Here is a 23,132-nt window from a genome sequence, read left to right on the forward strand (position 1 = left end):
ATCCTGGAAAAAATCCCGGGAAATCCCAGAAAAATCCTGGAAAAATCCTGGAGACATTTTGGAGAAATCCTAGAAAAATCCCAGAAAAATCCTGAAAAAAATCCCCGGAAAATCCCGCAAAAATCCCAGATCCCAAACCCCTGGGGACAGGAAAAGGGGTTGGGAATGCGATCCCAAATCCATGGAAACGTGTGGGAAATTTTGGGAATGTGATCCCAAATCCATGGAAAAGGGCTGGGAAGTTTTGGGATCATGCTCCCGGTGCCGTGAGTCGACGCCCCCACAGCAGATTTTTGGGAATATTTTAATTTGGGATTCCCAGGATTTTTGGGAATGTTCCCATTTGGGATCCCATTCCAGAGCAGGATTTTTGGGAATATTCCCATTTAGGGTTTCCAGGATCAGAGCCCATTTCAGAGTGGGATTTTTGGGAATATTCCCATTGGGATTCCCAGGATTTGGGGCCATTCCAGAGCAGGATTTTTGGGAGCCGGATCATTCCTAATTAGGATTTTTAGGATCAGGGACCATTTCAGAGGAGAATTTTTGGGATCAGGGATAATTTCAAAGGAGGATTTTTAGGATTAGGGATCATTTCAAAGGATTTTTAGGATCAGGGATCATTTCAAAGGAGGATTTTTAGGATTAGGGATCATTTCAAAGGATTTTTAGGATCAGGGATCATTTCAAAGGAGGATTTTTAGGATCAGGGATCAAAGGAGGATTTTTAGGATTAGGGATCATTTCAAAGGAGGATTCCCGGGATCAGTGACCATTCCTGCCTGGAATCCCTCAGCTCCGGGACCATTCCCAAGCAGGATTCCCAGGATCAGTGACCATTCCCAAGCAGGATTCCCGGGATCAGTGACCATTCCAGACCGGGATTTTTAGGCTCAGGAACCATTTCAGATCAGGATTTTTAGGATGACTGACCCTTCCCAAGCAGGATTCCCAGGATCAGTGACCATTCCTGCCTGGAATCCCTCAGCTCAGTGACCATTCCCAAGCAGGATTCCCAGGATCAGTGACCATTCCAGACCGGGATTTTTAGTTTCAGGAACCATTTCAGACCAGGATTTTTAGGCTCGGTGACCCTTCCTGACCAGGATTTCTGGGATCGGTGACCATTCCCAAGCAGGATTCCCAGGATCAGTGACAATTCCTGCCTGGAATCCCTCAGCTCAGTGACCATTCCCAAGCAGGATTTCTGGGATCGGTGACCATTCCCAGGCAGGATTCCCGGGATCAGTGACAATTCCTGCCTGGAATCCCTCAGCTCAGTGACCATTCCCAGGCAGGATTCCCGGGATCAGTGACCATTCCAGACCGGGATTTTTAATCTCAGGAACCATTTCAGACCAGGATTTTTAGGATCACTGACCCTTCCTGAGCAGGATTCCCGGGATCCGTGACCATTCCTGCCTGGAATCCCTCAGCTCCGGGGCCATTCCCGCCCGGCATTTTTAGGCTCGGTGACCCTTCCCGAGCAGGATTTCTGGGATCAGTGACCATTCCCAAGCAGGATTCCCGGGATCAGTGACAATTCCTGCCTGGAATCCCTCAGCTCAGTGACCATTCCCAGGCAGGATTCCCGGGATCAGTGACCATTCCTGCCTGGAATCCCTCAGCTCAGTGACCATTCCCAAGCAGGATTCCCAGGATCAGTGACCATTCCAGACCGGGATTTTTAGGCTCAGGAACCATTTCAGATCAGGATTTTTAGGATGACTGACCCTTTCCAAGCAGGATTCCCAGGATCAGTGACCATTCCAGACCGGGATTTTTAGTTTCAGGAACCATTCCAGACCGGGATTTTTAGGCTCAGGAACCATTTCAGATCAGGATTTTTAGGATGACTGACCCTTTCCAAGCAGGATTCCCAGGATCAGTGACCATTCCAGACCGGGATTTTTAGTTTCAGGAACCATTTCAGACCAGGATTTTTAGGCTCGGTGACCCTTCCTGACCAGGATTTCTGGGATCGGTGACCCTTTCCAAGCAGGATTCCCAGGATCAGTGACCATTCCTGCCTGGAATCCCTCAGCTCAGTGACCCATCCCAAGCAGGATTCCCGGGATCAGTGACCATTCCTGCCTGGAATCCCTCAGCTCAGTGACCCATCCCAAGCAGGATTCCCGGGATCAGTGACCATTCCAGACCGGGATTTTTAGGCTCAGGAACCATTTCAGATCAGGATTTTTAGGATGACTGACCCTTTCCAAGCAGGATTCCCGGGATCAGTGACCATTCCTGCCTGGAATCCCTCAGCTCCGGGACCATTCCCGCCCGGCATTTTTCGGCTCGGTGACCCTTCCCGAGCAGGATTTCCGGGCTCACTGACCCTTCCCGAGCGGCATTTTTCGTCTCGGGAGCCATTTCACAGCGGCACTCTCGATCCCCGAGCGTTCCCGGCAGGGTTTCCGCGCTCCCCGCCCGTCCCTCCCTCATCCCCGGCCGGGCCCGGCCGCTCCGGGGCCATGGCGGGGCTGGAGCCCTGAGGCCGCCTCCTCTCCCTCCCCTCACACCGCTCCGCCAGCGCCTGCCGCACATCCCGTCCCGCCCCGCTCATCTCCTATTTTTTCTTTTTTTTTTTTTCCTTTTTTTTTTTTTTTTTTTCCGTCTTTGTTTGCCGTCTGCAGGAGAGGAAATCCGGGAGCTGGACATGGTGCCCGAGGCGTTGCTTCATCCTGAGCGCCCCACCTTCATCGAGCGTTTGGCAGGCAGCTTTACTAAAAGGAAACGATCCACGCCTCAGAAATTTGTGGGTAAGGAAAAAGATGGAAAAGGTGGAGGGAAAAAAATGGAAAAGCTGGAAAAATTCCCTCGGCGGGAAGTGAGGGGCGGACTCGGGGATGGGCGAGTGGGGGGGGGGGGACAGGGAACGATTTCTCCACACAAAGGCCTCAAATTAATTAAAAAAAACCGGCTTAAAGTGAAAGATAAATTCAACTTTTTAAAAATCATCCCTTTAAAAAAAACAGAAAAAATACTATTAAAATTTTTTTCCCTCACACTAAAAAAAAAAATCCCTTTAAATGTAAAAATACCCGCAAAATAACAAAAAAAAAAAGCTGAAATCAGCAAAAATCCGAGAGGAAATTCTCCAAGCCGCAGAAATTTGTGGGTGAGGAAAAGATGGAAAAGGTGGAAAAAAATTGGAAAAGGTGGAAAATTTCCTCAGCGGGAAGTGAGGGGTGGACTCGGGGATGAGCGAGTGGGGGGGGGGGATAGGGAAGGATTTCCCCACACAAAGGCCCCAAATTAATAAAAATCCTGCTTAAAATGAAAAATATATTAAATTTAAAAGTAAAGCATCCGTTTAAAAAAACATAAAAAATACTACTAAAAAATTTTTCCCTCACAATAAAAAAAAAATCCCTTTAAATGTAAAAATACCCGCAAAATAACAAAAAAAAAAAATCCTGAAATCAGGAAAAATCTGGGATGAAACAAGCTGCAGAAATGTGTGGGTAAAGAAAATATGGAAAAGGTGAAAAAAAATGGAAAAGCTGGAAAAATTCCCTCAGAGGGAAGTGAGGGGCGGACTCGGGGATGGGTGGGGGGGGTGGGAAGGGATTCCCCACACAAAAGCCTCAAATTAACAAAAATCCTGCTTAAAATGAAAAATATATTCCATTTAAAAGTAAAGCATCCCTTTAAAAAACCATAAAAAATACTACTAAAAAATTTTTCCCTCACACTAAAAAAAAAATCCCTTTAAATGTAAAAATACCCGCAAAATAACCAAAAAAAAAAAGCTGAAATCAGCAAAAATCCGAGAGGAAATTCTCCAAGCCGCAGAAATTTGTGGGTGAGGAAAATATGGAAAAGGTGGAAAAAAATGGAAAAGATGGAAAAATTCCCTCAGCGGGAAGTGAGGGGCGGACTCGGGGATGGGTGGGGGGGGTGGGAAGGGATTCCCCACACAAAAGCCTCAAATTAACAAAAATCCTGCTTAAAATGAAAAATATATTCCATTTAAAAGTAAAGCATCCCTTTAAAAAACCATAAAAAATACTACTAAAAAATTTTTCCCTCACACTAAAAAAAAAATCCCTTTAAATGTAAAAATACCCGCAAAATAACCAAAAAAAAAATGCTGAAATCAGCAAAAATCCGAGAGGAAATTCTCCAAGCCGCAGAAATTTGTGGGTGAGGAAAATATGGAAAAGGTGGAAAAAAATGGAAAAGATGGAAAAATTCCCTCAGCGGGAAGTGAGGGGCGGACTCGGGGATGGGTGGGGGGGGTGGGAAGGGATTCCCCACACAAAAGCCTCAAATTAACAAAAATCCTGCTTAAAATGAAAAATATATTCAATTTAAAAGTAAAGCATCCCTTTAAAAAACCATAAAAAATACTACTAAAAAATTTTTCCCTCACACTAAAAAAAAACCCAAACCCTTAAATGAAAAAATACCCACAAAATAACCAAAAAAATCCTGAAATCAGCAAAAATCCGAGAGGAAACAAGCTGCAGGAATTTGTGGGTAAGGAAAATATGGAAAAGGTGGAAAAAAATGGAAAAGCTGGAAAAATTCCCTCAGCGGGAAGTGAGGGGCGGACTCGGGGATGGGTGGGGGGGGGTGGGAAGGGATTCCCCACACAAAGGCCCCAAATTAATAAAAATCCTGCTTAAAATGAAAAATATATTCAATTTAAAAGTAAAGCATCCCTTTAAAAAAACATAAAAAATACTATTAAAAAATTTTTCCCTCACACTAAAAAAATCCCTTTAAATGTAAAAATACCCGCAAAATAACAAAAAAAAAAATCCTGAAATCAGCAAAAATCCGAGAGGATATTCTCCAAGCCACAGAAATTTGTGGGTGAGGAAAAGGTGGAAAAAAATTGGAAAAGGTGGAAAAATTCCCTCAGCGGGAAGTGAGGGGTGGCCTCAGGGATGGGTGGGTGGGGGGGGAGCGGGAAGGGATTTCCCACACAAAAGCCTCAAAGTGGAGGTCAGATTAACAAAAAAAACTGGCTTAAAATTAAAAATATGAATTAAAATTAAAATAAAAACATCCCTTTAAAAGATAAAAAAATTATTTAAAAATTTTTCCCTCACATTAACAAAAAATCCCCCTTAAAGGAAAAAATACAAAATAACCAAAAAATATCCTGAAATCAGCAAAAATCCGAGAGGAAATTCTCCAAGCCGCAGAAATTTGTGGGTAAGGAAAAGCTGGAAAAGGTGGAAAAGATGGAAAAGGTGGAAAAATTCCCTGGGCGGGAAGTGAGGGGCAGCCTCAGGCATTCCCCACACAAAGCCCTCAAATTAACAAAAATTCGGCTTATATTGGAAAATATAAATTCAAATTAAAAGAAAAGCAACTTGTTTTTTAAAAAAGCTTTAATTAAAGAAAATTCGCCTCACGCTAAAGAAAAACCCCCTTTAAAATAAAAAATGCCCGCAAAATAACCCACAAAATGGAGCTCAGGTTAACCAAAAACCGGCTTAAAATGAAAAATATAAATTCAAATTAAAAGCAAAGCCGTTCATTTTTTTAAAAAAGCTTTAATTAAAGAAAATTCCCCTCACACAAAAAAAACCCCACCTTAAATTAAAAAATATCTGCAAATTAATGGAAAAAACCCTCAAACTAACAGAAAATAGCTCAAATTGAAAAATACAAATTTAAATTAAAAGAAAAGCCGCTCATTTTTTAAAAAAACTTTTAATTAAAGAAATTTCTCCTCACAGTAAAGAAAACCCCTTTAAACTAAACAATACCTGCAAATTAATGAAAAAACCCTCAAATTAACAAAAAAACCACCTCAGTTTAAAAAAATACCCTTAAATTAAAAAAGAACCCCTCGAATTAAAAGAATTCTGCCTTTAAATTATAAAAAAACACCTTAAATTAACAAAAAAAACCCTTAATGGCTCAAATAAACAAAAAAACCCACATCAAATTTAAAAAAAATACCTTAAATTTAAAAAAAAACCCTCAAATTAAACAATTTTGCCTTCAAATTTAAAAAAAAACCCTAAATTTACCAAAAAAACACCTAAAATCAAAAATACTTCTCAAATTAAAAAATTCTCTCCTCAAATTAACAAATCCCCCCCTCAAATTCCAAATTCTCCCCTCAGAATAAAAATTCACCTCAATTAAAACCCCTTAAACTAAAAGCAGCCCCTCAAATTAACAAAATACCCTTTTAAAATTTTTAAATATTATTTTTTTTAATTTTTAAAAAAATTTTAAAAGCCCAAATTTGGGTGTCCTCGTTCCATCCCAACCCCTCTGTCTGATTTTGGGGTTCCCCCATCCCACCTTGACCCCTTGTCAGAGATTTTGGGGTGTGTGTTCCCCACCCCTCTCTCTGATTTTGGGGCGCCCTGATGGTGTCCCCACAATTTCTCTCTCTGATTTGGGGTCCCCTCTCACATTTTGGGGTCCCCTCTCAGATTTTGGGCTTCCCGTCTCACATTTGGGGTTTCCCTCTCACATTTTGAGGTTCTCCTCTCACATTTTGGGGTTCCCCTCTCACATTTGGGGTCCCCTCTCAGATTTTGGGGTTCCCGTCTCACATTTGGGGTTTCCCTCTCAGATTTTGAGGTTCTCCTCTCAGATTTTGGGGTTCCTCTCTCACATTTTGGGGTCCCCTCTCACATTTTGGGGTCCCCTCTCAGATTTTGAGGTTCTCCTCTCAGATTTTGGGGTTCCCCTCTCACATTTTGGGGTTCTCCTCTCAGATTTTGGGGTTCCCCTCTCACATTTGGGGTTCCCCTCTCAGATTTCAGGGTTCCTCTCTGATTTCGGGGCTCCCCTCTCTCTGTCTCTGATTTTGGGTGTTCCCCTCTCAGATTTTTTTTTTTTCTCTCAGATTTTGGGGTCCCCTCTCGGATTTTGAGGTTCTCCTCTCACATTTTGGGGTTCCCTCTCAGATTTTGGGGTTCCCCTCTCACATGTGGGGTTTCCCTCTCAGATTTTGAGGTTCTCCTCTCAGATTTTGGGGTTCCCCTCTCCCTGTCTCTGATTTTGGGCGTTCCCCTCTCAGATTTTTTTTTTTCTGTCTGATTTTGGGGTGCCCCTCTCCCCGTCTCAGATTTTGGTGTGCCGCTCTCAGATTTTGGTGTTCCTCTCTCAGATTTTGGGGTTCCCCTCTCAGATTTTGAGGTTCCCCTCTCAGATTTTGGCGTTCCCCTCTCTGATCCCTCTCAGATTCCGGGGTTCCCTCTCCGATTTTGGGGTGCCCTTCTAACATTTCAGTGTTTCCCTCTCAGATTTTAGGTTCCGCTCTCTGATTTCAGGATTCCCCTCTCAGATTCCGGGGTTCCCTGTCAGATTTTAGGGTTCCCCTCTCAGATTTTTTTTTTTCTGTCTGATTTTGGGGTGCCCCTCTCCCCGTCTCTGATTTTGGGGTGCCGCTCTCAGATCTTGGTGTTCCTCTCTCAGATTTCGGGGTTCCCCTCTCATATTTCGAGGTGCTCCCCTCCGATTTTGGGGTGCCCCTCTCAGATTTTGGGGTTCCCTCTCAGATTTTGGGGTTCCCTCTCCAATTTTGGGCTGCCCTTCTCAGATTTTGGGGTTCCCCTGTCAGATTTTGGGTTCCGCTCTCCGATTTCAGGATTCCCTCTCCGATTCCGTGGTTCTCTCTCAGATTTCGGGGCTCCCCTCTCACATTTTGGGGTTCTCTCTCAGATTTCGGGGCTCCCCTCTCACATTTTGGGGTTCCCTCTCAGATTTCGGGGCTTCCCTCTCACATTTTGGGGTCCCCTCTCTGATTTTAGGGTTCCCTCTCTCAGATTTCGGGGTTCCCCTCTCCTATTTCGGGGCTCCCCTCCAATTTTGGGGTGCCCCTCTCAGATTTCAGTGTTCCCCTCTCAGAGTTTGGGTTCCGCTCTCCGATTTCAGGATTCCCTCTCCGATTCCGGGGTTCCCTCTCAGATTTCGGGGCTCCCCTCTCACATTTTGGGGTTCCCTCTCACATTTTGGGGTTCCCTCTCTGATTTTGGGGTTCCCTCTCTCAGATTTCGGGGTTCCCCTCTCATATTTTGGGGTGCTCCCCTCAGATTTTGGTGTTCCCCTCTCACATTTTGGGTTCCGCTCTCCGATTTCAGGATTCCCTCTCCAATTCCTCGGTTCCCTCTCTGATTTCGGGGCTCCCTTCTCACATTTTGGGGTTCCCCTCTCAGATTTTGGTGTTCCCCTCTCACATTTTGGGTTCCACTCTCTGGTTTCAGGATTCCCTCTCCAATTCCTCGGTTCCCTCTCACATTTTGGGGTTCCCTCTCACACTTTGGGGCTCCCCTCTCACACTTTGGGGTTCCCCTCTCACACTTTGGGGTTCCCCTCTCACACTTTGGGGTTCCCCCTCTAATTCTGGGTTCCCCCGCAGGTGAGAAGCAGATGCGCTTCGCCCTCTCGGAGCTGCCCTTCGATGTCAGCCCCGCGTTCGACAAGGACGTGGGGGTTCCCTCTCTCACATTTTGGGGTTCCCTCTCACATTTTGGGGTTCCCCTCTCAGATTTTGGGGTTCCCTCTCTGATTTTGGGGTTCCCTCTCTCAGATTTCGGGGTTCCCCTCTCATATTTCGGGGTGCTCCCCTCAGATTTCAGTGTTCCCCTCTCACATTTTGGGTTCCGCTCTCCGATTTCAGGATTCCCTCTCCAATTCCTCGGTTCCCTCTCACATTTTGGGGTTCCCTCTCACATTTTGGGGCTCCCCTCTCACACTTTGGGGTTCCCCTCTCACACTTTGGGGTTCCCCTCTCACATTTTGGGGTTCCCCCTCTAATTCTGGGTTCCCCCGCAGGTGAGAAGCAGATGCGCTTCGCCCTCTCGGAGCTGCCCTTCGATGTCAGCCCCGCGTTCGACAAGGACGTGGAGGTGCTCCCGTCCCGCGGCCACTCCCTGGAGCCGCCCTACGCCGGGCCGCTCTCGCTGCTGGGCTCCGCCGACCCTCTCCGCCCGCTCCGCCTGGCCACCAACTGCATCACCGAGGTCACGCCGGTCATCAGCTCCGTCTACACCCAAATCCAAGCCCTGCCCGCCCGCCTCGAGCTGCCGCGGGGCCGCGGCGACTCCTCGGAGGACGGCGCCGAAGGAATCCCGGTGATTTTCCGCAGCTCGGCCGGCGGGGCGTCCCCGTCCAACGGCTGCCACGACTCCACGGACACCGACAGCACCCAGGAGGAGCGAGCGGGCGGCGGCAGCAGCCGCCACAGCCCCGCCTATGCCAAGGAGGAGCCCAAGGAGGATCCCGACGGAGCGGCGAGGTGTTTCCCCAAGGAATCGCTGCGGGTGCTCAACGAGGAGGGCGAGCAGCTGCGGGCGTTCTGCTGCGAGCACTGCCGCGTGCTCTTCCTGGACCACGTCATGTTCACCATCCACATGGGCTGCCACGGCTTCAGGGACCCTTTCGAGTGCAACATCTGCGGCTACCGCAGCCAGGACCGCTACGAGTTCTCCTCGCACATCGTGCGCGGGGAGCACAAGATCTGAGGTGGGAGACGTCGCCCTTTCCTGCCTCCAGTTTTCTGATTTCACCCCGGTTTTCCCCTCCTAAATCGTGCTCAGCAAACACAAAATGTGAGATGGGAAAATCCCCCCCTTTCCTGCCTCCAATTTTCTGATTTTACCCCGGTTTTCCCCTCCTAAATCGTGCTCAGCAAACACAAAATGTGAGATGGGAAAATTCCTCCTTTCCTGCCTCCAATTTTCTGATTTTACCCCGGTTTTCCCCTCAAATCGTGCTCAGCAAACACAAATGTGAGATGGGAAAATCCCCCCCTTTCCTGCCTCCAATTTTCTGATTTTACTCCGGTTTTCCCCTCCTAAATCGTGCTCAGCAAACACAAAATGTGAGATGGGAAAATCCCCCCCTTTCCTGCCTCCAATTTTCTGATTTTACCCCGGTTTTCCCCTCCTAAATCGTGCTCAGCAAACACAAATGTGAGATGGGAAAATTCCCCCTTTTCCTGCCTCAGATTCCCCAATTTCCTCCTCCTAAATCGTGCTCAGCAAACACAAAATGTGAGATGGGAAAATTCCCCCTTTTCTTGCCTTCAATTTTCTGATTTTACCCCGGTTTTCCCCTCCTAAATTGTGCTCAGCAAACACAAAATGTGAGATGGGAAAATTCCCCCTTTCCTGCCTCCAATTTTCTGATTTTACCCCGGTTTTCCCCTCAAATCGTGCTCAGCAAACACAAATGTGAGATGGGAAAATCCCCCCTTTCCTGCCTCAAATTCCTCAATTTTCCCCTCCTAAATCGTGTTCAGCAAACACCAAATGTGAGATGGGAAAATCCTCTTTTCCTGCCTCCAATTTTCTGATTTCACCCCAGTTTTCCCTTCAAATTGTGCTCAGCAAACACAAATGTGAGATGGGAAAATCCCCCTTTTCCTGCCTCAAATTCCTGAATTTTCCCTTCCTGCATTGTACATGGCAAGCACAAAATGTGAGATGGGAAAATCCCCCTTTTTCTGCCCCCAATTTTCTGATCTCACCCCAGTTTTCTCCTCCTAAGTCGTGCACAGCAAACTCAAAATGTGAGATGGGAAAATCCCCTTTTTCCTGCCTCCAATTCCCCAGTTTTCCCCTTCCAAACACAAAATGTGAGGTGGGAAAATCCCTCCCTTTCCTTCCTCCAATTCCCTGATTTTCCCCTCCCAAACAAAAAATGTGAGTTTGGAAAATTCCCCATCCTCAAATTCCCCTTTTTCTCCTCCCATTTCCTCTCCCACATTGTGGGCAAAATGTGAGGTTGGAAAAAAAAATCTCCTCTGTCTCAAATTCCCACTTTTCCCCCCCAATTTCCCCTCCTATTTCCCCTTTTTTTTCCCTGTCCCATTTTCCCCTTTTCCCCTTGATTTTCCCCTCCTATTTTCCCATTTTTCCCTGATTTTCCCCTGCTATTTCCCCTTTTTCCCCCCTCCTATTTTCCCTTTTTCCCCCCAATTTTCCCCTCCCACATCGTGCGCCACGAGCACAAAATGTGAGGTTGGAAAAATTCCCTCAAATTCCCTTTTTTCTCCCCAATTTTCCCCCTCCCTCCCATCCTTATAGGGCATGGAACTGTTGGGTTGTGTTATTTTTATTTTTATTTTCTTTTATACTCCTTTGCACTGACTTTGGCTAGAAAAAACAACAAAACAACACAAAAAAGTATTTAACAACAACAACAAAAAACCCCCAAAAAAACCCCAAAACCCGACCAGCCCCACCTAGGGAGAGCCCTTAATCCTCCTTTTTATAAACAAAGTTATTTAAATATTGAATAGGAACTTTTTTTCTGCTTTTTATTTCCCTTTCCCCTCGTTATTTATTAAGCTTTTCCGTTGCTCTTTTGATAATTCTTGGGGTTTTTCACCCCCAAAAAAAAAGACAAAAAAAAAAAAAAAAAGACAAAAAAAGGTCTCACTTGAATTTTTGGAGACTGTTCCCCCCCTTGCCCTGCTCCCGCCCGTTCCCGGGCTAAAGGAACCTCAAAATTCGGTGCTAAACCCCCCCGGGACCCCCCAAAACTCAGCCTGACCCCCCCAGCCCGGGGGGAGCTGCCCCATCCTCAGCTTTAACCGGGGTACCCCGGAATGGGACGTGGGGACCCCCAAATCCTGCCCCAAATTCTCCCCCACATCCTTCCCCAATCCTTCCCCAAACCCCCAAAAAAGTCTCCCCCAAATCCTCTCCCAAATCCCCCAAATTCTTCCCTAAATCCCCCCAAAATCCTTCCCCAAATCCCCAAAAAATCCTGCCCCAAATTCTCCCCCAAATCCTTCCCTAAATCCTGCAAAAATTCTCCCCCAAATTCTCCCCCAGATACTTCCCCAAATTCTCCCCCAATCTTTCCCTAAATCCCTAAATTCTCCCCCAAATCCCCCAAAAATTCTCCCCAAATCCTTCCCAAATTCTCCCCCAAATCCTTCCCCAAGTCTCCCAAAAATCTTCCCCCAAATCCTTCCCAAATTCTCCCCCAAATTCTGCCCCAAATCCCCCAAAAATTCTCCCCAAATCCTTCCCAAATTCTCCCCCAAATCCCCCCAAGATTCTCCCCAAATCCTCCCCAAATCCTTCCCCAAATCCCCCAAAAATTCTCTTCCAAATCCCCCCCAAATTCTTCCCCAATCCTTCCCCAAATTTTTCCCCAAATCCCCCCCAAATTCTTCCCCAAGCCCCCCCCAAATCCTCTCCTGACCCCCCTAAATTGAGGGTGGGGGTCCTGGGGTCTCCCCCTCCCCCTGGGCACAGCCAGGGTGGGACCCCCAGATTTGGGGGATCCCCCAAATTTGGGCTGTGACAAAGAGGGAGGAGCTGGGGGGACCCCCAACCCCAGCCCCCCACCCATGGGGGACCCCAACCCCTCAGATTTGGGGGACCCCAGCCCCATTTCCCCCCATTTTGGGAGTCATCCCGCCCCCCATTTCCCTTCCAATTTGGGGGTCCCCCCCACCCCATTTCCCCCCAATTTTGGGGGGTCCCTCCACCCCACTCCCCCCACTTTAGGGGTCCCCCAGCCCCATTTCCCCCCACATTGGGTGGTCCCCCCACCCCATTTTGTGGGTTCCCCCCACCCCACTCCCCCATTTTGGGGGTGCCCCACATTTCCTCCCACATTTTGGGGGTCCCACTCCCCCCCACTTTGGGGGGGTCCCCCATTTCCCCCTTTTAGGGTCCCCCCACCCCATTTCCTCCTTTTAGGGTCCCCCCACCCCATTTCCCCCCCACTTTGGGTGCTCCCCCCACTTTGGGGGGATCCCCCCCATTCCCCCCCACATTTTGGGGTCCCACTGCACCCCCATTTCGGGGGTCCCCCATTTCCCCCTTTTAGGGTCCCCCCACCCCATTTCCCCCCCACTTTGGGTGCTCCCCCCACTTTGGGGTCCTCCCCCATTCCCCCCCACATTTTGGGGTCCTCCCCCATTTCCCCCCACATTTTGGGGTCCCACTGCCCCCCATTTCGGGGGTCCCCCCAGTTCCCCCGTTTGGGGGTGCCCCGGCCCAGGACGAACCAAACCAAAGCCGTTCCCTCGTGGGGACACCCGAGCACCTCAGCAGCGCCCGCTGCCCCCCCCCAAATTTTGGGGACTTTTGGGGACTTTCCCCCTCCCCCACGGCGCTCAGGGGGGTCCCCCCATTTTTGGGGTACCCCCACCCCTCCCCCAGCGCCGGAACCGACCCAAAAAAGGGGCTTTGAACCCCAAAAAAGGGTTTGAGTTTTGGGGACTTTTGGGGACTTTTCCCCCTTTCCCCTCCCCCACGGCGCTCAGGGGGGTCCCCCAATTCCCATCCCCATTTTTGGGGTACCCCCACCCCTCCCCCGGCGCCGGAACCGACCCAAAACAGGGGCTTTGAACCCCAAAAAAAGGGTTTCAGTCCCAAATGGGGCTTTCCCTTTTTTCCATTCTTTTTCCCCTTTTTTCTCCCACATTTTCCATTTTATTTCCCTTTTTTTCCCCTTTTTTCTCCCCTTTTTCCTCCCCATTTTCCATTTTATTTCCCTTTTCCTCCCTTTTTTTCTCCCCTTTTCCATTTTATTTCATTTCCTCCCCCTTTTCCCCCCTTTTTTCTCCCCCTTCCCTATTTTATTTCAGTTTTCCCCCTTTTTTCTGCCCCTTTTTCCTTTTTCTCCCCCTTTTCCATTTTATTCCCCTTTTTTCCATTCTTTTCCCCCCATTTTTTCCACTTTTCCATTTTATTTCCCTTTTCCCCCCTTTTTCCATTCTTTTTTCCTCCTTTTCCATTTTATTCCCTTTTTACCATTCCTTTCTCCCCTTTTTTCTCCCCTTTTCCATTTTATTTCATTTCCCCCTTTTTCTCCCCCTTTTTTCCTCCCTTTCCCATTTTATTTCCATTTTCCCCCTTTTTTCCTCCCTTTCCCATTTTATTTCCATTTCCCCCCTTTTTTCTCCCCTTTTCCCCATTATTTCCCCCCCATTTTCTTCCCCTTTCCCATTTAATTTCCATTTTATTTCCCTTTTTCCCCCTATTTCCCCCCCCCCACCCCCCAAACTGTAGGAATTTAAGAATTTAGGAAATTTAGGAATTTTCTACGACCTCCAGGTGGCTTTACCCTGTAAATATCTATTTTTTAAACCCGACAGATGAAGAACAAAACGAGGATGTGCAATACCCCCAACCCCCCAAAAAAATCCCGAGGAATTCATGGATTTGCCGTTGTTTTTTTTTGATTTTTTTTCCTTTTTTTCCCTTTTTTTGTGAGGTTTTGGAGCCTTTTTTTCCCCCCCTTTTCCCGGGAGCTTTTGTAGCTGTAAAATATTGTAATTAATGACTTGTTGTTAACGAGATCTGCTGTAAGTTTTGTACTGTAACTGCCCGAGGCTCGGCTTCCAATTAAACGGGAATAATTTAATGTGCCCCAAAATTCCAGGGCCTGCTTGGGGACACTGGGGACAGAAATGGGGATAAATGACACAGAAATGGGGAAAAAGGACACGGAAATGGGAATAAAGGACACGGAAATGGGGAAAAAGGACACGGAAATGGGAATAAAGGACACGGAAATGGGGAAAAAGGACACGGAAATGGGGATAAATGACACAGAAATGGGGATAAAGGACACGGAAATGGGAATAAAGGACACGGAAATGGGGATAAAGGACATGGAAATGGGGATAAAGGACACGGAAATGGGGATAAAGGACAGAAATGGGGATAAAGGACAGAAATGGGAATAAAGGACACGGAAATGGGGATAAAGGACAGAAATGGGGATAAAGGACACGGAAATGGGGATAAATGACACAGAAATGGGGATAAAGGACACGGAAATGGGGATAAAGGACACGGAAATGGGGATAAAGGACACAAAAATGGGGATAAATGACACAGAAATGGGGATAAAGGACACGGAAATGGGGATAAAGGACACAGAAATGGGGATAAAGGACACGGAAATGGGGATAAAGGACACGGAAATGGGGATAAAGGACACGGAAATGGGGATAAAGGACACGGAAATGGGAATAAAGGACACGGAAATGGGGAAAAAGGACACGGAAATGGGGATAAAGGACACGGAAATGGGGATAAAGGACACAGAAATGGGGATAAAGGACACGGAAATGGGGATAAAGGACACGGAAATGGGAATAAAGGACACGGAAATGGGGAAAAAGGACACGGAAATGGGGATAAATGACACAGAAATGGGGATAAAGGACACGGAAATGGGGATAAAGGACACGGAAATGGGGATAAAGGACACGGAAATGGGGATAAATGACACAGAAATGGGGATAAAGGACACAAAAATGGGGATAAAGGACAGAAATGGGGATAAAGGACACGGAAATGGGGATAAAGGACACGGAAATGGGAATAAAGGACACGGAAATGGGGAAAAAGGACACGGAAATGGGGATAAATGACACAGAAATGGGGATAAAGGACACGGAAATGGGGATAAAGGACACGGAAATGGGGAAAAAGGACAGAAATGGGGATAAAGGACACGGAAATGGGGATAAATGACACAGAAATGGGGATAAAGGACACGGAAATGGGGATAAATGACACAGAAATGGGGATAAAGGACACGGAAATGGGGATAAATGACACAGAAATGGGGATAAAGGACACAAAAATGGGGATAAAGGACAGAAATGGGGATAAAGGACACGGAAATGAGGATAAAGGACACGGAAATGGGGAAAAATGACACAGAAATGGGGATAAAGGACACGGAAATGGGGATAAAGGACACGGAAATGGGGAAAAAGGACAGAAATGGGGATAAAGGACACGGAAATGGGGATAAATGACACAGAAATGGGGATAAAGGACACAAAAATGGGGATAAAGGACACGGAAATGGGGATAAATGACACAGAAATGGGGATAAAGGACACGGAAATGGGGATAAAGGACACGGAAATGGGGAAAAAGGACACGGAAATGGGGAAAAAGGACACAGAAATGGGGATAAAGGACACGGAAATGGGGATAAATGACAGAAATGGGGATAAAGGACACGGAAATGGGGATAAAGGACACGGAAATGGGGATAAATGACACGGAAATGGGGATAAAGGACAGAAATGGGGATAAAGGACACGGAAATGGGGACAGGGATGGGGACAGGGGACATTTGGGACATTGGGGACATCCAGAAATGGGGACAAAGGGCAGAAATGGGGACAGGGAAAATCAGAAATGGGGACAGGGGACACTGGGGACATCCAGAAATGGGGGCAGTGGACATTGGGGACACAGAAATGGGGACAGGGGTAGAAACGGGGACATTGGGGACACAGAAATGGGGACAGGGGACAGAAACGGGGACATTGGGGACACAGAAATGGGGACAGGGGTAGAAACGGGGACATTGGGTACAACCAAAAATGGGGACAGGGGACACAGAAACGGGGACAAGGGACATGGGGGACATCCAGGAATGGGGACAAAGAGCATGGGGGACACCCGGACATTGGGGACACTGGGGACAAAGGACATTGGGGTCTCTCTTAGGGGATTTTGGGGGGGCACAGGACACTGGGGATCCCCAAGAGGGGACAGGGGACACTGGGGATCCCCAAGAGGGGACAGGGGACACTGGGGACACCCGGCCTTGGGGACACCCCCATGTCACCGATGCCCCCCAGAAATGGCGGCGGGGCCACCGCCCCATTCCGGACTCCATTTCCCAGCAGCCCTCGCGGCGCGCGCGCCCTGCGGATGACGTCACACGCACAGCGCGGGAGCAATCTCACGTGCGCGGCGCGGATCCCTCCGCCCACCGCAGGAAAAATAGTCCCCAAAACCATCCCCGCTCCCGTTAATTCCCCCGCCGCTCTCCGCCCGCCCCACCCGCTCCGGTGCCTCGGTGGAGTCTCCGCGAGTCTTTCTGGGGTATCCGCGTGAGAAGCGGAGCGGAGGGAGCGGAGGGAGCGGAGGGAGCGGAGGGATATAAGGGCGGCGGTGCTGCGGTCGCGCCTCTTCCGGTTCTCCCTCAGAGCCGCCATGGTGAGCGCGGCGTGGCCGGGAGCGCCCGGGGGGCTCGGGGGGGATCGTGGGGGGACCGGGAGGGATCGGGGGGGGCTCGGGGGGCTCCGAGGGACCCTCTGAGGGGGGGCGGGGGGGCGGGGGAGGGGTTTGGGGGGGGGATCGGAGAGGGGTGTGGGGTCTGTGTGGGGCTGGGGGTGCTGAGGGGGATTTGGGGTCTGTGTGGGGCTGGAGGGGGGGGGATTTGGGGTCTCCAGGGAGATTTTGGGGGGGATTTTGGGGATTTGGGGGACGATCAGAGAGGGGTGTGGGTCTGTGTGGGGCTGGGGGTGCTGAGGGGGAATTTGAGGGGGATTTGGGGTCTCCAGAGGGATTTGAGGTCTCCAGGAAAATTTGGGGGGGCGATCAAAGAGGGTTTTGGGGTCTGTGTGGGGCAGGGGGTGCTGAGGGGGTTTTGGGGTCTCCAGGAGGATTTTGGGGGCGATCAAAGAGGGTTTTGGGGTCTGTGTGGGGCAGGAGGTGCTGAGGGGGGATTTGGGGTCTCCAGGAGGATTTTGGGGGACACAAAGAGCAGTGTGAGTTTTTGGGGCTGATCCAGGTGAGTTTTTGGGATTTTTCTCACACTAATCCAGATGAGTTTTTGGGATTTTTCTGAGCCTGATCCAGGTGAGTTTTTGGGGCTGATCCAGGTGATTTTTTGGGATTTTTCTGACGCTGATCCAGGATTTTTCTTGGGCTGACCCAGATGACATTTTTGGATTTTTTCTTAGCCTCACCCACTCAAAATTCCTCTCTTTTCCTCGCGCTTCACCGAATTCCCCCCAGCACTTTCCCCACTGGACCTTTCACTATTCCCCCCACGCCAGCCCATAATTTCCCCCTTTCACCCCCTCGTTTTTCCCCCTTTCAGACCAAGAAGAGGAGGAACAACGGGCGTGCCAAGAAGGGCCGGGGGCACGTGCAGCCCATCCGCTGCACCAACTGCGCCCGCTGCGTGCCCAAGGACAAGGCCATCAAGAAATTCGTCATCAGGAACATCGTGGAGGCTGCTGCAGTCAGGGACATCTCCGAGGCCAGCGTCTTCGACTGTGAGTCTGGGGAACCCCAAAAAACCTGTCCCTGCTGGGCCCTGAAATCTGGGATTTTGGCGCATCGAATAATTCAAATTTTTCGCTCCAAAAAGTTGTTACTGTGCTTTCGAAATTAGCGGCGTTGAGCCCCCAAAACAGTGTTTCTGTCAAGCCAAAATAAAGCACTTTTCACCTCAAAAAATAGTCCTTGTCCCAGCCCAAAAAGTAGTAATTGTCATCCTCGAAAATTAGTCTGTCACCCCTAAAAAATAGTTCTTGTCACTCCCAAAGCAGTGCCACTGTAACCCCTAAAAAATAGTCCTTGTCACCCTCAAAACAGTGTCTCTGTCACCCCCAAAAATAGTCCTTGTCACCCCCAAAAATAGTCCTTGTCACCCCCAAAACAGTGTCTCTGTCACCCCTAAAAAAATAGCTTTTGTCACCCATAAAAGTGTCTGTCACCCCCAAAAATAGTTCTTGTCACCCCCAAAACAGTGTTTCTGTCAAGCCAAAACAAAGCACTTTTCACCTCAAAAAATAGTCCCTGTCCCAGCCCAAAAAGTAGTAATTGTCATCCCCAAAAAATAGTCTGTCACCCCTAAAAAATAGTTCTTGTCAGCCCCAAAATGAAGTCCTTTTTACCCCCAGAAAATAGTCCTTGTCACCCCAAAATCGGTCCCTGGTGTGCCCTGAAATCGGGGGTTTTGGTGTTTGGAGCTTGGAGTATTTTGTGCTGTTCACCCCCCAAAAAATTGTCCTTGTCTCATCCCAAAATAGTGCCTCTGTCACCCTCAGAAAATTGTCCCTCTCATCCCAAAATATTGTTCTTTTCTCACCCCAAAAAAATAGTTCTTCTCACCCCCAGTCCCAAAAACTCCAATCCCAAAAATCCCAAAAACTCACCTGGATCAGCCCCATAAACACCCCGCAGATTGACCTGGATCAGGCTCCGAAAAATCCCAAAATCTCACCTGGATCAGGCTCAGAAAAATCCCAAAAACTCACCTGGATCAGGCTCAGAAAAATCCCAAAATCTCACCTGGATCAGGCTCAGAAAAATCCCAAAAACTCACCTGGATCAGGCTCAGAAAAATCCCAAAGACCCCCTGGATCAGCCCCAAATAGTGTCCTTGTTACCCCAAAATAAAGTCCTTTTTATCCCCCAAAAATAGTCCCTGTCACCCCCAAAAAATAGTCCTTGTCTCCCCAAAAAACAGTCCTTGTCACCCCAAAAAACAGTCCTTGTTTCCCCAAAAAACAGTCCTTGTCACCCCCAAATAGCCCCTATGGCACCCCAAAATAGTGCCTGCCACCCCCAGGGTCCCTGGCTGTATTTTTGGGGTCCCTGGATATGTTTTTGGGGGTCCCCGAGTGTATTTTTTGGTGTTTTTGGGGTTCCTGGTGTGGGGTTTTTGGGGTCCCTGGATGTATTTTTGGGATCCCTGGCTGTGTTTTTTGGGGTTTTTGTTATCCCTGGATGCGTTTTTTGGGGTTTTTGGGGTCCCTGGGTGTGTTTTTTAGGGTTTTTGGAATCCCTGGTTACATTTTTGGGGTCCCTGGTTACGTTTTTGGGGTCCCTGAACCCCGTTTTCCCCCCCCAGCCTACGTGCTGCCCAAGCTGTACATGAAGCTGCATTACTGGGGGTGTTTTTGGGGTCCCTGGGTGTGTTTTTGGGGTTTTTGTGATTCCTGGTTACATTTTTGGGGTCCCTGGGTGTGTTTTTTGGGGTTTTTGGGGTCCCTGGTTACATTTTTGGGGTCCCTGGTTACGTTTTTGGGGTCCCTGGTTACGTTTTTGGGGTCTCTGAACCCCGTTTTCCCTCCCCAGCCTACGTGCTGCCCAAGCTGTACGTGAAGCTGCATTACTGGGGGTGTTTTTGGGGTCCCTGGGTGTGTTTTTTAGGGTTTTTGGGGTCCCTGGGTGTGTTTTTTGGGGTTTTTGGGGTCCCTGGTTACGTTTTTGGGGTCCCTGAACCCCGTTTTCCCTCCCCAGCCTACGTGCTGCCCAAGCTGTACGTGAAGCTGCATTACTGCGTCAGCTGCGCCATCCACAGCAAGGTGGTTCGCAACCGCTCCCGCGAGGCCCGCAAGGACCGGACCCCCCCGCCCCGCTTCCGCCCCGCCGTGAGTCTGGGGGGTCCCCGAGGGGTCTGGGGGGGTCCATGAGGGGTCTGGGGGGTCCTTGAGGTGTCTGGGGGGGTCCATGAGGGGTCTGGGGGGTCCCCGAGGGGTCTGGGGGGGTCCATGAGGGGTCTGGGGGGGTCCATGAGGGGTTTGGGAGGGTCCCCGAGGGGTCTGGGGGGGTCCATGAGGGGTCTGGGGGGGTCCATGAGGGGTTTGGGGGGTCCCCGAGGGGTTTGGGGGGGTCCATGAAGGGTTTGGGGGGTCCCCGAGGGGTCTGGGGGGGTTTATGAGGGGTCTGGGGGGTCCCCGAGGGGTTTGTGGGGTCCCTAAGGGGTTTGGGAGGGTCCCCGAGGGGTCTGGGGGGGTCCCTGAGGGGTTTGGGAGGGTCCCTGACGGGTTTGGGGGGTCCATTAGAGGTTTGTGGGGTTCTCAAGGTGTCTGGGGGGGTCCCCGAGGTGTCTGGGGGGGTCCATGAGGGGTTTGGGGGGGTCCATGAAGGGTTTGGGGGGTCCATGAGGGGTTTGGGGGGGTCCCCGAGGGGTCTGGGGGTGTCCCTGAGGGGTTTGGGAGGGTCCCTGAGGGGTCTGGGGGGTCCATGAGGGGTTTGGGGGGTCCCTGAGGGGATTGAAGGGTCCCAGGTGTGTTCAAAAGGGGTTTGGGGGGGTCTCTGTGGGGTTGGGGGTGTCCCCGATGGGTTTGGAAGGGTCCTGGAGGGGTTTGGGGGGGTCCCAGGGCGGTTTGGGGGTGCCCCAGGCTTCTTTGGGGGCATCCCTGAGGGGTTTTGGGGGGTCCCCGAGGGGTTTGAGGGGTCCCAAGGGTGTTCAGAAGGGTCCTGGAGGGGTTTGGGGGGGTCCCCCAGGGGTCCCAGGGGCTTGGCGGGGTCTGGGGGTGTCCCTGAGGGGTTTTGGGGGTCCCTGAGGGGTTTGGAGGTCCCAGGGATGTTTGGGGGGGGATCCCCAAGGGGTTTGGGGGGTCCCAGGGGTGTTGAGAAGGGACCTGGGGGGATCCCAGAGGGGTTTTGGGGGGTCCCAGAGGGCGTTTGGGGGGGTCTGGGGGTACCTGGAGGGGGTTTTGGGGGTCCTAAAGGGTTCTTGAGGGGGTCCCAGGGAGCATTTGGGGGGATTTTGGGGGCACCAAAGGGGTTTGGGGGGGTCCTTGGGGGTCCCACACAATTTAGGGGATCCCAAGGGGTCTCAGGGGGTTTTGGGGGGTCCCAGGGGACGTTTGGGGGGGATCCTGGAGGGGTCTGGGGGTACCTGGGTGGGGGTCCCACACAGTTTTGGGGGTTCCTGGAAGGATTTTTGGGGGGTCCCATGGGTCTGTGCCCCCCCCCCCCTCCAGCCCCCCTAATTTTGGGGTTCTCTCTGCAGGGAGCCGCCCCCCGCCCCCCCCCAAAACCCATGTGAGGACCCCCGGTGAGGACCCCCGGAGCCGCGGGACCCCCAGAGCAGCGTCAATAAAGGATCTGCCCCAGCCCGCTCGTTTTGGGGGGATTTGGGATTTTGGGGGGTCCTGAGGGTGTTTTGGGGGGGATTTGGGATTTTTGGGGGGTCCTGAGGGGTCTCAGGATCTCCCCCAGCCCGCTTGTTTTGGGGGGATTTGGGATTTTTGGGGGGTCCTGAGGGTGTTTTGGGGGGATTTGGGATTTTGGGGGGTCCTGAGTGAGGGGGTCTCAGGATCTGCCCAAACCCGTTCGATTTTTGGGGGGACTCGGGGTTTTGGGGGGTCCTGAGGGGGTCTCTGATCTTACTCCGTGGTTTTGGGGATTTGGGGGGGCTCCGGGTTCCTCCAGTGTGGCCTGGGGGTGTTTGGGGCCAGACCCCCCGTTTTTGGGGCCAGACCTCCCCCATTTTGGGGTGTTTGGGGCCAGACCCCCCCCATTTTGGGGTGTTTGGGGTCAGACCCCCCGTTTTTGGGGCCAGACCTCCCCCATTTTGGGGTGTTTGGGGCCAGACCCCCCGTTTTTGGGGTGTTTGGGGTCAGACCCCCCGGTTTTGGGGTGTTTGGGGTCAGACCCCCCCCATTTTGGGGTGTTTGGGGTCAGACCCCCCGGTTTTGGGGCAGGACCCTCTCCGTTTTTGGGGTGTTTGGGGTCAGACCCCCCGGTTTTGGGATTTTTTGGGGTCAGACCCCCCGTTTTTGGGGTGTTTGGGGTCAGACCCCCCGGTTTTGGGGTCAGAACCGCCGGTTTTGGCATTTTTGGGGTCAGACCCCTGCCCCCGTTTTGGGGGGGGTCTTCAATGGTCCCTACCTCCCCTCCCCCTCCCGTTCGATTTTTTGGGGAGGGGTCTCGATGAGACCGGGGGGTACAAACGGGGCTGGGGGGCACCGGTGACCGGACCGGGGGCATGGAGAGGGTGAACCGGGACCGGGGGTGTGAACGGCACCGGGGGCACGGAGGGGGCGAATTGAGACCGGGACCGGGACCGGGGGTCGGCGGGACCGGGCGTGTGAACGGGGCTGGGGGCACCGGCGACCGGACCGGGGGCTCGGACCAGGACCGGGACTGGGGGATCTGAACGGGGCCGGGGGCACCGGGAGTCCGGAGGGGCGAATTTGCTCCGGTACCGGGACCGGGGGTGTGAACGGGGCCGGGGGCACGGAGGGGGCGAATTGAGACCGGGACCGGGACCGGAACCGGGACCGGGAGTGTGAACGGGGCTGGGGGCACCGGCGACCGGACCGGGGGCTCGGACCAGGACCGGGACTGGGGGCACCGGGAGTCCGGAGGGGCGAATTTGCTCCGGGACCGGGACCGGGCGTGTGAACGGGGCTGGGGGGGCACCGGTGACCGGACCGGGGGTCCAGAGGGGGCGAACCGGGACCGGGACCGGGGATGTGAACGGGACTGGGGGCACCGGGAGTCCGGAAGGGGTGAATTGACACCGGGACCGGGACCGGGGGTGTGAACGGGACCGGGGGCACGGAGGGGGCGAATTGACACCGGGACCGGGACCGGGGATGTGAACGGGGCCGGGGGCACGGAGGGGGCGAATTGAGACCGGGACCGGGGGTCGGCGGGACC

At 51.1% G+C, this 23,132-nt stretch overlaps 2 protein-coding genes across 2 annotated transcripts in view; both read left to right on the plus strand.

Annotated features, from left to right (window-relative positions):
- The window catches only part of IKZF4 (IKAROS family zinc finger 4), a 34,889-nt gene extending 22,936 nt beyond the window's left edge, over positions 1-11,953 (plus strand). The window contains exons 8-9 of the mRNA XM_077788711.1: positions 2,640-2,765; positions 8,764-11,953. Of these exons, the coding sequence (XP_077644837.1) occupies positions 2,640-2,765; positions 8,764-9,452 (815 nt within the window). The 3' untranslated portion in view covers positions 9,453-11,953. The remainder of the gene's footprint in view (positions 1-2,639; positions 2,766-8,763) is intronic.
- A 4,864-nt stretch (positions 11,954-16,817) lies between these two features.
- RPS26 (ribosomal protein S26) lies at positions 16,818-21,581 on the plus strand. Its single transcript, XM_077788710.1, has 4 exons — positions 16,818-16,934; positions 17,824-18,001; positions 19,977-20,107; positions 21,478-21,581. The coding sequence occupies exons 1-4, from the start codon at positions 16,932-16,934 to the stop codon at positions 21,511-21,513; spliced, it is 348 nt and encodes a 115-aa protein (XP_077644836.1). The 5' UTR covers positions 16,818-16,931; the 3' UTR covers positions 21,514-21,581.
- Positions 21,582-23,132: the final 1,551 nt, after the last annotated feature.

The sequence above is a fragment of the Lonchura striata genome, chromosome 27 (assembly GCF_046129695.1).
Source record: "Lonchura striata isolate bLonStr1 chromosome 27, bLonStr1.mat, whole genome shotgun sequence".
NCBI lineage: Eukaryota > Metazoa > Chordata > Aves > Passeriformes > Estrildidae > Lonchura > Lonchura striata.

Bases quoted from the DNA above. Each gene is read 5' to 3' on its own strand.
- RPS26 (XM_077788710.1), top strand. The intron at 18,002-19,976 runs GTGAGTCTGGGG...TTCCCTCCCCAG, and splicing joins CGAGGCCAGCGTCTTCGACT to CCTACGTGCTGCCCAAGCTG. The intron at 20,108-21,477 runs GTGAGTCTGGGG...TTCTCTCTGCAG, and splicing joins CGCCCCGCTTCCGCCCCGCC to GGAGCCGCCCCCCGCCCCCC.